This window comes from Lycorma delicatula, chromosome 6 (genome assembly GCF_047948215.1).
Source record: "Lycorma delicatula isolate Av1 chromosome 6, ASM4794821v1, whole genome shotgun sequence".
Taxonomy (NCBI): Eukaryota; Metazoa; Arthropoda; class Insecta; order Hemiptera; family Fulgoridae; genus Lycorma; species Lycorma delicatula.
This window is the reverse complement of record NC_134460.1, coordinates 922,755-937,422: the sequence shown is the minus strand read 5'-3', so window position 1 is coordinate 937,422 and position 14,668 is coordinate 922,755. Positions and strand designations below refer to the sequence as shown.

The following is a 14,668-nucleotide window of genomic DNA, read 5'->3' as shown; positions in this document are numbered from 1 at the left end:
TATTCTTCATTAATTAACGCTTAATTTTGTTAATTCAAATTACTTTTTACCTTCAGTCACAAGCCCCATCAGAACATCTTTTAATTATGAATGTATATAATGATGATAAAATATAAGCTGTTTTTTTTGTCAGAATCACAAGGTTCTTCATTGTTTCTTATTTATCTTGTACAAATATTACTAAATCATTATTCATAGTTATAAATATGTAGTTTAAAATATAAACCCGAGTTTCATTAGATTAGTAGTTTGTTTTATTCTGATATTTCATCTCGAGTTTTAAAAACTATCACGTAAAAAAAAAACCCTACCATTGTAGGGTACTATTTTACTTGTAACAATATTATTACAACACACGTATAATTTATTTTTTTTTACTAATATTTAATCAAGAAATATGGATTATGTAGAATTACTAGATGTAATATGCAAGCTTATTTGAAGAAGTCCAGTCACTTCTTTCAAGACTAGGAATTGAAGTGAAAACTTTTCATTGATGAGTTAACAAATTTAATTTAGTTGAGAAAAACATATTGATTTGGGTATGTTAGTGGTTGATAATTTTAAAAAAATAAGTGGAAATCAGATGAAAGAAAATTTTATAGAAGGGGACTCCCCTTTTCTAGTTATATTATAACCTTATAATTGCTAGAAATTATCTGATGGACAGGTGAAATCTGCTGTAATATAGTTTCACTGTTTAAGCTGGTTTGGAAGTTGAAGTCTTAGTAAATGCAGTTCTTTTATAGGAATTTGAATACTAGATCGTGGATACCGGTGTTTGGTGGTTGGGTTTCAATTAACCACACATATCAGTAATGGTTGAACTGAGACTGTACAAGACTACACTCATACATATCATCTTCTGAAGTAATACCTGAACGGTAATTCCTGGAGGCTAAACAGGAAAAAGAAAGAAGATGGTCACATTTAGTTGTTAATTGTGATAGCTGATACTTTGTCATTTTGATATTGGTTTACAACAAATATTGACGTGGTCAATTATTTTTTTAAACAGATATCATATTTTTAGAACAGTTAGGCACATTTTCAAATTTTGTTGACTTTGTCAGTTTAGTAGCATACCCATGAGATAATATATATACACATACTATAAAGGATTATTCTATGAGAATCAAGTTGTAGTAATGTGGACGTATTTATTTTAATTTCCTCAGTAGGCTGTTATGACTTTGTCAAATGCAGAACTGTCATTGAGGATAACACATAATTCTTTTTATCATCTTTTTAAAAGCATCTTCCCTGAAGTAGTTATTCTATCATAGAACATTAAAAGCCAAACTGGAATGGATCCTGTTTCATCAATATACAAAGTGATATAAGACAATAGAAAATATTCAGAGATTTAATACAGTTGGGAGGAGACTGGATATTAAAGTTGATGAACTGCCTTTCCTGGTTTTAAAAAAAGAGTGATAATGAAATGGAAGTGAATTTGAGTGTAAGCTGCTCATAATTTTATTTTGTCTTCAGTCATTTGACTGGTTTGATGCAGCTCTCCAAGATTCCCTATCTAGTGCTAGTCGTTTATTTCAGTATACCCTCTACATCCTACATCCCTAACAATTTGTTTTACATATTCCAAACGTGGCCTTCCTACACAATTTTTTCCTTCTACCTGTCCTTCCAATATTAAAGCGACTATTCCAGGATGCCTTCGTATGTGGCCTATAAGTCTGTCTCTTCTTTTAACTATATTTTTCCAAACGCTTCTTTCTTCATCTATTTGCCGCAATACCTCTTCAGTTGTCATTTTATCCACCCATCTGATTTTTAACATTCTCCTATAGCACCGCATTTCAAAAGCTTCTAATCTTTTCTTCTCAGATACTCCGATCGCCCAAGTTTCACTTCCATATAAAGCGACACTCCAAACATATACTTTCAAAAATCTTTTCCTGACATTTAAATTAATTTTTGATGTAAACAAATTATATTTCTTACTGAAAGGCTCGTTTCGCTTGTGCTATTCTGCATTTTATATCGCTCCTGATTCGTCCATCTTTAGTAATTCTACTTCCCAAATAACAAAATTCTTCTACCTTCATAATCTTTTCTCCTCCTATATTCACATTCAGTGCTCCATCTTACAATTCAGCTAAGGGTAAATAAATGTAATGTGGACAACAAAGTATCCAGCACCGAAGCCGTATGGTCTGGAAGCACTCATGATAGCTAGATTTTAAAACCCAGCATAATTTGTAATGACATTTGTAAATTTAGATCTAAATTCATCAGGTTCTATAAGTATTTTCCAAATTTAAAGCAATATTACACAAACAAGTTGCTCTTCAAAACTTTTAATCTTTTTTTTATACAAGAAGAAATTTACAATTTTCTTTTGGAATGTTGAGTATAGGATCCAGGTCAACCTTTTCTATCCACTTCTTCGAATTTTTATTAATCAATCAAGTTGCTGTTATCACAACGGTAATGACTTTACTGAGTTCAGTCTGTAAATTTCCTTATACTCTATTGCCAGAGGGTTGTACTTAGTTATTTTATCTACTCAGCCTTAATAATATTGTGATCAGATATCAATGAGAAGAGCAGTCTTTTCTTTAATGTTGTGGAGAACCACGTCTGGCCTATTCGCAGCAATAATTTTATCAGTATTTATCGAGAGATCTAACACAGTCTATAGTGCTCATTTTCCAGCACAGGCCTCGCCTTATATTCATAACAAGGACACCCTGACATCCCTGTCATCTACGAGTCCTAATTTCAACGCCAACGCCTGATGAACAGTGTTTAATGTAAGATCGTGGTGATGCAGATTTCCTTGTCAGCCAGACTGGCGCACTCAGTTATAAAATGATCAATTATCTCCGATAATTGGTGACACATCCCGCACTCATCACTGATTTATTATGAACTGCTTGTAATTGTTCATCGCAACGACCTTATCCTGGATGGCATGTAAAAACCTTCAGTTTCTCTAAATAGAAGTCCGTCCGTCAGCCAACGCGTTTATGCGACCTTATTAGCATTTTCGTGGGAATGGACAAATCTACCGTGGAGCGCCTTAGATTTCCATGCTTGGATCCTATCAGATCTGGAGAGAAAATATCACTTCATTGAAGCAATGTGTCTATTACAAAGTGATTTTAGGTCGAGGAGGCCTCTATCATTTTCTTTAAGAGATATTTAGACATTTGACTTCGGATTTAGGGTGATGCATTCTGTATTTTGTCGGCGATGCGCGTACAAAGATGTTCATGTTTCAAGATATCTGGGGCCAATAAACATCTCCTAACAAGTATATGAGAACATTGTTATTATTATTAAACGCTGGCTTAATATTTTTTTTAAATTTTAATAAATTACAATCGCTTCTAAGAATTTTATGAAAATTTCAGTACATTGTTTATTTTTACATTAAACCACTTAACTTTTCCATGAATGAAAAATTATTTTTAAGTATGTTGTGCAATATTATACATATGTATATATATATTTTTTCCAAGATTATATCCAGAGGTCGTATGTATTAAAGTATACAATTGCATGTGTTGGCATCACTGATCAATTTGTGGGAAAGCGTTGTTAGGAAGAGGTGTAGTAGACGTTGTAATTTTATTGTGTACTTGGAGTTTACTTTGTTTATCTGAATAAGTAAGTAATGTTATGCTATTCAAATATAAATCAATAGAATTTAAGTTTGAATTTTTTGTGTTGATCAATTATTGGTGTGAACTTTAACCAGTCATGTAAATTGTTCTAATTTTAACCCACTGGTCTGGTCTAGTGGTTAACGCGTCTACAAAGGTTGGCCTTATATATATATACACACACACACATAATTCTAAAATGGGGCATACAAATTAGAAAAAGTTTTTAGATAACAAGAGTGTGGGCTGGTGGTTCAGCTTGTTATGGAATTTATTATTACCTTTTTGTATAGTTTTTGGTTGGGGATTCCTCCATTAAATCCAAAATGGCAGCTTCCAACTCGTGATGTTTTGTAGTAAACTTAATTAAACATTTTTATTAAATAAGTAAGTTATTTGTATATTTTTAGTCACAGGAACCAAGTGGTATAGTGAGTGTTCAAATCTTATAACTGGGAGATCTTTAGTTCTAGTTTTCATGATGTCTTATTTTTTTTTTTTAACTTATTATTTAAATAAAACACATGAAATAATGTTAGGTAAATATATTAATAAGAAATAGCAAGGTGCAGTAAAATTAACCCTTGCTACCTTGTTATTTAATTTCTGGCTGATTTTGCATATTTTAATTTAATTATTTTGTTTGGATTTTTCAGTTCAAGTTGCTAGATTTTGAATTGAATTGTTACCTTGGCTTCTTGGTAGTTTAATGATCTTTTAAAGTACTTGCTGGAATTTTGCAATTGTCTTTGCTGTTGTGGCCTAATTTTCTATTTTTACCCTAAAACAAAGACTGTACAATTGCTATTTGGTAAGTATGTTAAATTTTAAATTGTATTTATTTATTTAATTGATATAGACAGGCATGAAACCCATGAATACAAAATCATATTAAAAAACCAACATAATTACATAACAAAATTATCATTCATAAGGTATTAAGTGTACTTTACATAGTATAGGTGACATAGTAATAGATAATCTATGTAACCATGAAAATTTTGAAAATTATACCAATCAATGTAGTTAATATGAAAGTTAAAAAACTGCAATAAATTAGGATAGTCAAAATAATTACTAAAAATTTTAGTAGCAAATATTAAATCTGTCCTGATCAGAAATCTCTCAATTCTTGGTATTTTTAACAAATTAAAGATATGAATAAAGTTATGATTGGTAATAGAATCATAGAATTGGCATAGAATCACTGATTTTATATGCAGCACATGTAAAAAAAATTCTATGTGGTATTTCAGGTAATTTTAATTGCAAGTCAGCAAAAGGTCACCATACAACAGAGTTTATTAATTTTAATTTAGTACTTCATAAATGCATGACCTAAAATTTGTAGAGTCTCTTAATAAAATTTATCATTTTTAGTGACTTACAGTATTACCAGTTTATTCATTGAAGGATAACTTGCTATCAAAACATACAGCTAAGTCTTTAATAGAAGAGACCTTTTGTATTGCAGTATTATTTTATATTATTCAGCTGCACAATTATATCAACATTTTCAAACCTTCCAAATTGAATATGAAATTAATTTTTTTAAAGTTAGCAGAAATACTATTTTTGCCCACAGTTCAAGTTGATCGGAAGTAATTGAATATCAACTAGATTTGTAATCGGCTTAAACAATTTCATATATCATCTGCAAAAAATTAAAAAATGCGAATAGCATATGAATAAACAGTAATTTATAAATACAAGGAAAATTTGAGAACCCAAATGCATGCCTTGTCTTAATCCATATCTAACATAAATAGGCTTAGAGATAAAATTATCAATTTTAACATAAGGAATTCTGTTTGTACGAAATGGATATATCCAAGACAACAATTTATTATAAAATCCACACGCAGCAAGTTTTTTAATAAGTAATTTGATATTAACTACACCAATGGCACAACGAAAATCAGTATAAAATGCATCAAGATATGAAAGAATGATTGAAGAGCTTAGTTAAAAACTGTACAAAAAAGACAGAGCGTTTCTTCACTACTAAAAGAGGATGATTATATTCTGGGCCTATGAAAGAGTTATCATTAACTCAAATGGCCTTTTCAGTATCATTCTCAGTTAAAATAATGCAGGAATCGTTACAGTTAAATGTAATTTTAGTTAAGGAAAAATCATTAATATAGATAGACATTTTCACATTTTTAAGCGAAAAGGTTATATAATATTGGCGCCCTTATTAGCATACTCACTTCAAAAAGCGTACAAGATGGATAAGATCTGCTGTTGTTATTTTTATTAGCAAATTTTAAAAAAAATCTTTGACAAAGAGTATTGCATACAATTTCTTTTTAAATAATTCTTAATAATAAATAGATTATGTTTTTGAAGCTTATGGAATTTTTTGTTAATAATAATTGCGATAATAATTTCACTAGAGAACTGCTTCGAAAATTAATTTTTTTTTTATAAGTAGTTTTGGTACATGACATTCAACAATATTACTGTATTACTGTAGTTGTCGCCATGAAAGATGCTACTTGCGTTTAAACTGTTGTATATCTGTTAAAAAAAATCACACAATAAATGAAGGTGTTATTGGAAACTGCAGTTATTTTTTAACTAAATGGATTCAGCCAATTTTAGTTACCATCATGTATTTCAAAATGAGGGATGGGTCAATCCATTTGATGTGAGCCAAGGATGGTTTGACCAATTCAAAAAAAAAAATTGAAACTTACCCACTTGGTTCCACATGTTTCAGGATCTTAAAAGTATTCTTTTAAATTTTTTTTAGTAAATCAGGAGTATTTCGTATATTCCTTCACAGTGAAAGTTATTTAGTTTATACAGTCTTAATAACCAATTTCTAACGGTTTTATTTAAGCATTTCACCTGTGGTGGCCATTTTTGTTACGGTGCGCACACTTTTTTTTGTGATTGTAGGGGCTTACAAAAAGATTCATAACTAAAGAAAACCATTAGTCCTGAAAGGATAAAACAAATACAATTTATTCATATTTTCTCAAGGTATAAGATTGTTCAGTGGTTTATTTACATATCTCTCGTCTTTCTGTGAGAAAATTACCAATTAAGTTGAACATGAAAAATACAGAAATTTCACTTTTGGTCATTTTTTTCAAGAGGCGGTGATGGCATGCACATAATGAATTATTATTTTTATATGTAGGTATATGTTAGTAGTTTTATCATAAATAATATTAATGGTGATATACATACCCCTAAATTTTTATGATTTTTTGAAAACTAATTTTTTTACAAAAAATTAAAATTTTGGCTTTAAATAACTTTCATGGGGTTAGCAATAAAAATCTCTAATGTGGAAAGCTTACAGTGTTTTTGTAGATTTGTATGGAAAATAAAATAGTGTGTTGTACTATTAAAAAATTTTAACCTCTCAAAAATCATGAAAACCCTGTTAATAGCTATATGATTTTGACTCTAAATAAGTTATCCAAGGGGGTTTGTTGTCTCCTTTGCACTTGACAGTTTTTATATATTTTTATATTTAGCGCCTTTGCTGTTGAAGTTAATGTTTTCAATATTTTTAAAATTGTTTTTTGTTACTTACATTAGTTATAGTAATAGTTTTTTTAGTAATTTAATTATAAATTAACCAATAACAGTAACCTAAAACAATTTTGATTTAAAAATATTTGTAAAACTTACCCAAATTGAGATTTCAATAGTAGCCCACATCTTTTTTCAAGAATTCATCTTTATTTTTAATTGGTGTATTTTTTTGTAAATTCTAACAAAGAAAAACTAAATTGTAGCAAAATTTTTGTTATTCTTCAATGAAATAGCCTGTTTTTGTAGAAATGAAAGTTTATTATTTAGTGTGGTTGGCTGTGATATCTTTTTTAATAATTCTATTGGAAAAATGAACCCGCAGATCATCATTTTCGAGGCTAATATCTACCACTTGATAGTCATACACACAAGCAATAGAGTCTTTTTCCCTAAGTGAAAGTGGTGCAATACTTGACACCAGATGATCTTAGTCCTTGGAGTCTGAAGTAAAGTAACATCTTACAATGCCTTCTGACACAAGAACATATTTATTGTAGCTTCTAATACTTTAATTTTTATGGAAGTGATACACCCAAAATGCTACAACCAACATCCAATCGTTCAATTTTGTGATGTGGGGCAATATATTGCTCTTGGTTTTTACATTCGTGTAGATCTTTGTTCTGCTGAGAAAAAATACTTTTGAAACAGTTAACAGAAAAAGACTTTCCAGGTACTAAATTTAAATTTGGAAAAATGTGTTCTTTCAGAATGAAATTTACGACACTTGGTAAAGACGTGAACAGGTCACTGACTAATGTCAGACACACCAGTCTGTAACTGCGAAGCTAAATGCAACAAGCATAAATGAGTATGTTGCATCATGAATTTTCCTGTTGACGAAATGAATTCAAGCGCCTGTTATAAGATGAGCACTGCAATTGAATGGTTCAAACAAGTCTATTTCAACTGTAGTATTAAGTATAAAAATATTAAATCGCCAAGAAGACAAGAAATCCCTTTTAAGTTAAAATTGTATTGCTTGTAGCAAGTTTTTCATGATTTTTGAGAGGTTATATGTTTTTTATTAGTACAGTACACAAGAAACTATTTTATTTTCCATAAACATCTATAAAAACACTGCAAGCGGTGCAAATTTGAAATTTTTATTACCAGCCCGTCAAAATTATTTGAAGCCATAACTTAAATCATGTAAAAAAGATTAGTTTTCAAAAATGTAGGGTTAAGTATTATATCACTATTGATATTATTTGTGGTAAAACTACTAACAATACCTACATGTAAAAAAATAATTCAAACTGTGTTTGGCATCCTCGCCTCATCAAAATAAATTACCAAAAGTAAAATTTCACTGTTTTTCAAGATCAAATTTATTGCTAATTTTCTCGTAGAAAGAAGAGAGATAGGTAAATAACCGCTAGTCCATTCTTTCACCTTGAAAAAATATGAATATATTGCTTTTTGGTTCATTCTTTCCGGACTAACAGTTTTTTAGTTACGATTGTTTTCATAAACCCTTACAATCACAAAAATAGATGTGTGTACCATAACAAAAATGGCCGCCACAGGTAAACTGCTTAAATAAAAAAAAAGGACTTTTTTTTTAAGGTCCTGAGACATGTGGAAAACAAGTGGGTGAGTTTGAATTTTTTTTGAATTAGTGTCAACCCTTGGGTCACATTAAATGGATTGACCCAGAAAGATATTTTGAATATATGTAAATTTGTACAATGTAACAAAAAATAAATATTGTGGAAAAACAAAAAAAAGTTTCTATGTGTAGAAATTTACTTTTATAATTGAGATTAATAAATTCCTTAATGTGTATGTGTGTGCGCACGTGTGTGTTTCCTGAATGAATTGCAATAATTCAGTTAAAAACCTCCAGTAAAATAAACACTGATAAAAAATAATTCCTCTGTAGCAGAGATTTGAGTGTACAAGATTACACATTGTTTACATATCATTCTCATCTAATTGGCCCATGGTAGGGTAGTTTTATTGTTAACTACTTGAACAAATTGCAACATACACATTAAGGGAATAAAAGGTATACATATATATTTAATAACCCTTTGACAACATTTAGAACCATTGCTTTCTTTCCTTTCCATATTAATTCTACACAGTCTAATATGAATTTAGTTGTCAACATTATTTTTCCCTCCTTATCATACACTATGAATTTCATTTTTAATTAAAGTAGATTTATATTGTTTTTGTAGCTTATGGAACTCTCTTCTTATTAATAAATTTATATTCATGATCAATATCAAATCCTGCTTAGGTGTGACATTTTTCATACACTATAAAGTGACATTTCCATGTTCCATGCACTAGTTTCATGCTTATTTTGCGATAAAAAAAATTAATATTGTTTACAATCTTACAAGCTTACAATTTTTAGAAAACAACACTATCTTGTAAGGTAGTGTTGTTTTCAACACCCATTTATATGGTGAGTAACAGCATTTTTAATATTTAGATTTGTATGGCAACATTTAGCAAAAGAAACATTTCTTAAGTTTTCCATACAAAACCTGGCACGGTAAAGTCACCTAATACTAATAATAATTTAACTGTTGCTGCGCTGTTTGTGTATGATAAGTGAATTACATATACAATTTATTTTACCTTTATAAATTGTGCAATAAATCATAAACATTTACTTTGTAGCATTTATTTATTGTTTTTTATTACAGATAATAGATTCAGTACAACTGAAAGAGGAGGAACTGCTTGAAATTATGAATAATCAAAACACATCTCTAACAATTGAGGAGTTTAACTTAGTTAAACCAGAAAATTTAAAAGTTGAAAATGAAGTGGTAAGTGTTAAATTTTATATACAGTGGCACACCAATTATCCAGATGGACATTTCAAGGCCAAATCTGGATAATTGAAAGGGGTAATTTAAAAAAGGTTGTGTGATTCTATATTTAATGGGTAATACAATAAGTAAAAAAAAATAAAAAGTAAATGTGTTTCAGTTAAATTAAGAAGAAATTTGAAATATGTAATATGGTATAAAAGATACACTATATAGACATTTGCTTTTATAATCAGTTTTACAAAGGTTGGTATATATATATATATATGTATATATATATTTTGTTACTAATATTTGTTGAGTTGCAAATAGGCAGTTAATTAACACTGCTGTAACAGCTGATTTTTGAAGTCAAAAGGTTGTAAAGTTCAAATCCTAGTAAAATTTAGTTGCTTTTATAGACAATTAAAATATAAACCATGGACACCTATAGACTGATAGTTGGGGTTCAATAAACCATATGTCACAGGAATGTTACGCCTGATTGTACAAGACTACACATTGTTTACATGTCATACATATCATTCTCATTTAAGTGGACGTTCGTGGGGTAGCTTTATTGTTCACCAGTTGGTTACTAGTTTCAAAAAGAGTAATGACAATATTAGTGGTGTAGCCATGATTAGGAGTTTTTACAATTTGTGTACCTGCACCTACGTACGCTATCAAATTTTATTTTCATATATCCAGTTTCTGGCTCTGAAATGTCTTAATATAAAAGTGTGCTCATTTTATTCTAATAAAGTGAATGAAATTTAGCCTACCTTTCCAGTAAACTTTCATCATCTAAACTTTTTTCTGGTGTATATACATCTCTGAATCTTTTAACAAGATAGTCAATAATCAATTTTATTTTTTGAAGATTTATTAGTATTATTATCATCATGAGTAAAATTGAGGAAACACAATAAAAGTTTGATTCTTTGGGCTAAAACATTTCCAAATCCAAGAGTTGTAAAAAGGAGGTTGTTTGTATAATAACTTTCAGTTTGTGGCTTTCAGGTAATTCCTGATAGCATATATACAGCCACAAACAAAAGCATCTCATAATTATCAGTCTGTTTCCACAGGTGAAACCTCAAAAACTGGTTTGGTAGTTATTTTTTTTTTAATGAAATCTTTGACATAAAGATTAGTCTGCTTGACATAAAGAATGTCAACTAATTTATTTGCAAAAAATAACCCGAATAATGAATATACTTTGTTAGGACATATAGAATAGAGAAACAATATGATACTACCGCTTCAGTAATAAATTAGAGTAAAAATGGAACTAGACTCACGTCTGTTACAGTAACCCATCAACAAATACAATAAAATGGGTCAATTCATAATGATGAATTATTTCATCAGTGGCACTTTTCAGCAAAAAAGTGGACGACAAATTATTTCGTCAAGGAAATTTTTATCAGGGTAGTTATTTGATGAGTTATTTCATCAAAAACTATGAAGGGGGTTAAATAACTTGCTATTAATTGTCAGTATTTGGTGTCATAATTTTACATGGTTTATGTTTGGTTGAATTGTAGTTTTAATCTCGCTTGTCTAATCTAATTGCTTTTACGTTCCTGTTATTTCCCTTTTTCAGTTACTTTTTCTTTCATATATCCTTCATTATTTTTAAGTATTTTACTTTTTTCTTCTGTTCAGGTAAGAAATATTTCTTCTACAGTTTTTTCCCCTGGAAACCTGAAATATTTTGCAATTGTCATAGTAAATATTCTTTGATGTATTTTTCTGTTATTGTTGACCATAAAAGGTGATTTTTCTTTTTCTGATTAAATCTAATATTTTCTCCGTGTTCATTATTGTGTCTTCTTTTCTGTCTTTGGTGGGCTGAAAGACCTTTTTTTTTAATATTGTTCATTCATTTGTCTATTAGAAGTTGTCAAATGTCAGATGTTCAGTCAGACTTAGAGCTTCTGATCAAATGACTGTTCAGTAGTGCCTTATTTTAGCATTCAGTGGTATTAATTTTCTGCTGCAGGTGTTTAGTTAATTGATAGATTAGCCACTTTACTGTGTATGGACCTAATGGCTTCTTTTTCAGAGATTTTCGACTTCGATAATCTCCTCTAGTCATTTTAAATCTTCAATTTCGAAAATTTCCTGTGTGTTATTGACAGCTAATAAAATATCATTATAAGAAATTTTATATGGTTTACTTTTATAATTTAGTAAAATTAAAGGGAAATTTAGAAACGTAACCAGACACCAGTACTCTCTTTTCATAACTTCAACTAACACGAAGAAGAGCCATAATGTCCTTCTGAATTGCTGAATCATATGAAAAATCTTCCCACCAATTTATTTAAAATTAATTAAATAATTAATAATTATAAAAAAAAAAACACTTTTTATCTGCATTCTGATCAAAATGTATTTAAATATATGCTCAAAATAGTTTTCTATATCAAAATGTATTTAAATATATGCTCAAAATAGTTTTCTATAGCGCTCTCTGGATTGTGGATTATCTTTTTGTGATTTTTTATTTTTAAGTATTTACCGTAACATTAGTTCATGTGTTTTATATAAACAGTTAATGTTACTTTGATCGCATTTATTTTTATCTTCTAATTTGTTTTTCTATTAATCTATTTTATGATGACAGTATATCTTGATAATAGACAAATTTACTATGGTATAATTAAGTTTGTCAGAATAAAAAAAGATATTTTATTGAATATTAATTAATTTCAACATTTTTGTAAGGTTTTTTTCATCTTATTTTTATAGAAATCTGAGATCTCATTAACTGATGACATTCCACCTCAGATTAATCTTAAAATTAATGATGTACACACTGTAAAGGCAGAAGAAGAGGAGGAATTTTATCCAGATCATGTAAGTATTTATAATTGTTGGTTATTGTAACATACATGATGAGGTTGGTGAGAAACCTGAAAAAGAAACTAAATTATTAAATATAGGTAATTAGAACTATGGTAACCAATGTACACACGCCTTTGACGACGGAAAATTCATAACTTATTTCTTTGCAATGGCGGCAGAAATATTCAGTAATGAAGTAAAAGAATAAATCTATCTTTTCCTTAATGAATTTCTTTAATTCACAACTTCACTCATCTTGGGAGTGAAGAAATAATGAATATTTTTAATATCTTAATGTTCAAAGAAGCTAGGGCCTCGGTAAATGGCTTAAAACCTTCTCTGCGGTAACACATATGTATTCTGAAATTTGAAAGTAATCAGTCAGTCAGATTCGTCTCACATGATGCATCAGCAAACAGACAAACTATATATATATTCCCAGTTTGAATTTTCAAAATCGGATGATTGTTTTCTGATATAAGAGCACCACATTGCACCTCCAAAAAAGTGTCCCAGGGGCACCCTGTTTGTTACAAGTTCATAGTAATGATTGGGCTAGCCTCCCATGAGGTGTTCGTATAACTCACCACTCTAGCCTCATATGCAGTCCCCAAGGGAAGGTCATTATTGTTAAACAGAAAGAAATTGTTCAAAATTTAATATAAAATTTTAAATGGAAGTTTTTCTCATTAATAATTGTGTAAATTCTGCTTCAAAAATTACATTATATATAAATATTTTTGGTACTTGATTATCAACAATATTGTTAATATGTAGTTGCAGTTCTAAAAAAAATTTCTATATTGGTGATAAATATCAAATCCGAGTCAGGTATTGCATTTTTCATTTGCTACTAAATTCAGTTTCCTTGTTTCACTCTTAAACTTCAATATTATGTGGCAATATAATAAATAAATATCATTTACAATGAAACTCCTATTTAGTAAATGTTGAATGTTATAAAAATATCTGGTAAGAATTGTTTAGCTATAAGATTTAATTCAAAATCTTAGGCAACGTTACCTGTAAGGTAAATGATATTTACCATGATAAAACGTTTTACTGTAAGCATTATTAACATAATGTCAGTAAGATTAGAAAAAACAAACTCATGAGAATTACCACAAGAGTTTTAACAGATTATTTGATTGTAAAACGTTTTATTGTAAAATTTGTAGAAAAATCTATAAGAAGAGTTGAAACATTTTTTGATAATATTTTGCAAAATCTGGCATATTAAAGTCACCTAATAATAATAGTAATAATTTAACTGTCGCTGTCCTGAATGTGTGTCCTAAGCAAATTACAGGAGCAATTTATTTTTATTTAATAAATTATACAAAAAAATCGTAAAAATCTTTACTTTGTAGCATTAATTTTTTTGTTTTTTATTACAGCAAGTAGATTTACTACAGCTGAAAGAGGAACTACTTGATATCAAAAAAGATCATTTAGCAATTGAAGACACCAATTTGTATAAATCAGAAAATTTAGAAGTTAAAAATGAAGTGGTAAGTAAGGATATTAGATTCTGCATACAGTGAAAACACCAATTGTCCAGATGAACCTTTACAAGGCCAGATCTGGATAATTGGGTAAAAATTTACTTTAATAAGTTTTACAAAGGCTAAAATACATATATGTTTTTGCTAAATGAATTGCAAAAAGGTCAATTGAAAAATTCAGAAAAATAAACATAAATAAAATAAGATTTATTTTTCAAATAATGTATTATTTTTTCTTTAATTTCTTAATTTGGATTTAAGCAGTCCAGTTTGTCAGACATCTTGAAAATCGGCATCCTACTGTATTGTTTTTCATTATTATGGCCTTGCATGTAAATTTTGGATTCCA

General features: G+C 29.1%; 1 protein-coding gene across 1 annotated transcript; it reads left to right on the top strand.

Moving 5' to 3' along the window:
* Positions 1-3,560: 3,560 nt before the first annotated feature.
* On the top strand, positions 3,561-14,386 carry LOC142325977 (uncharacterized). The gene is made up of 5 exons (XM_075367971.1): positions 3,561-3,636; positions 4,289-4,443; positions 9,851-9,976; positions 12,719-12,826; positions 14,212-14,386. The coding sequence occupies exons 3-5, from the start codon at positions 9,896-9,898 to the stop codon at positions 14,356-14,358; spliced, it is 336 nt and encodes a 111-aa protein (XP_075224086.1). The 5' UTR covers positions 3,561-3,636; positions 4,289-4,443; positions 9,851-9,895; the 3' UTR covers positions 14,359-14,386.
* The last annotated feature ends 282 nt before the right edge of the window (positions 14,387-14,668 follow it).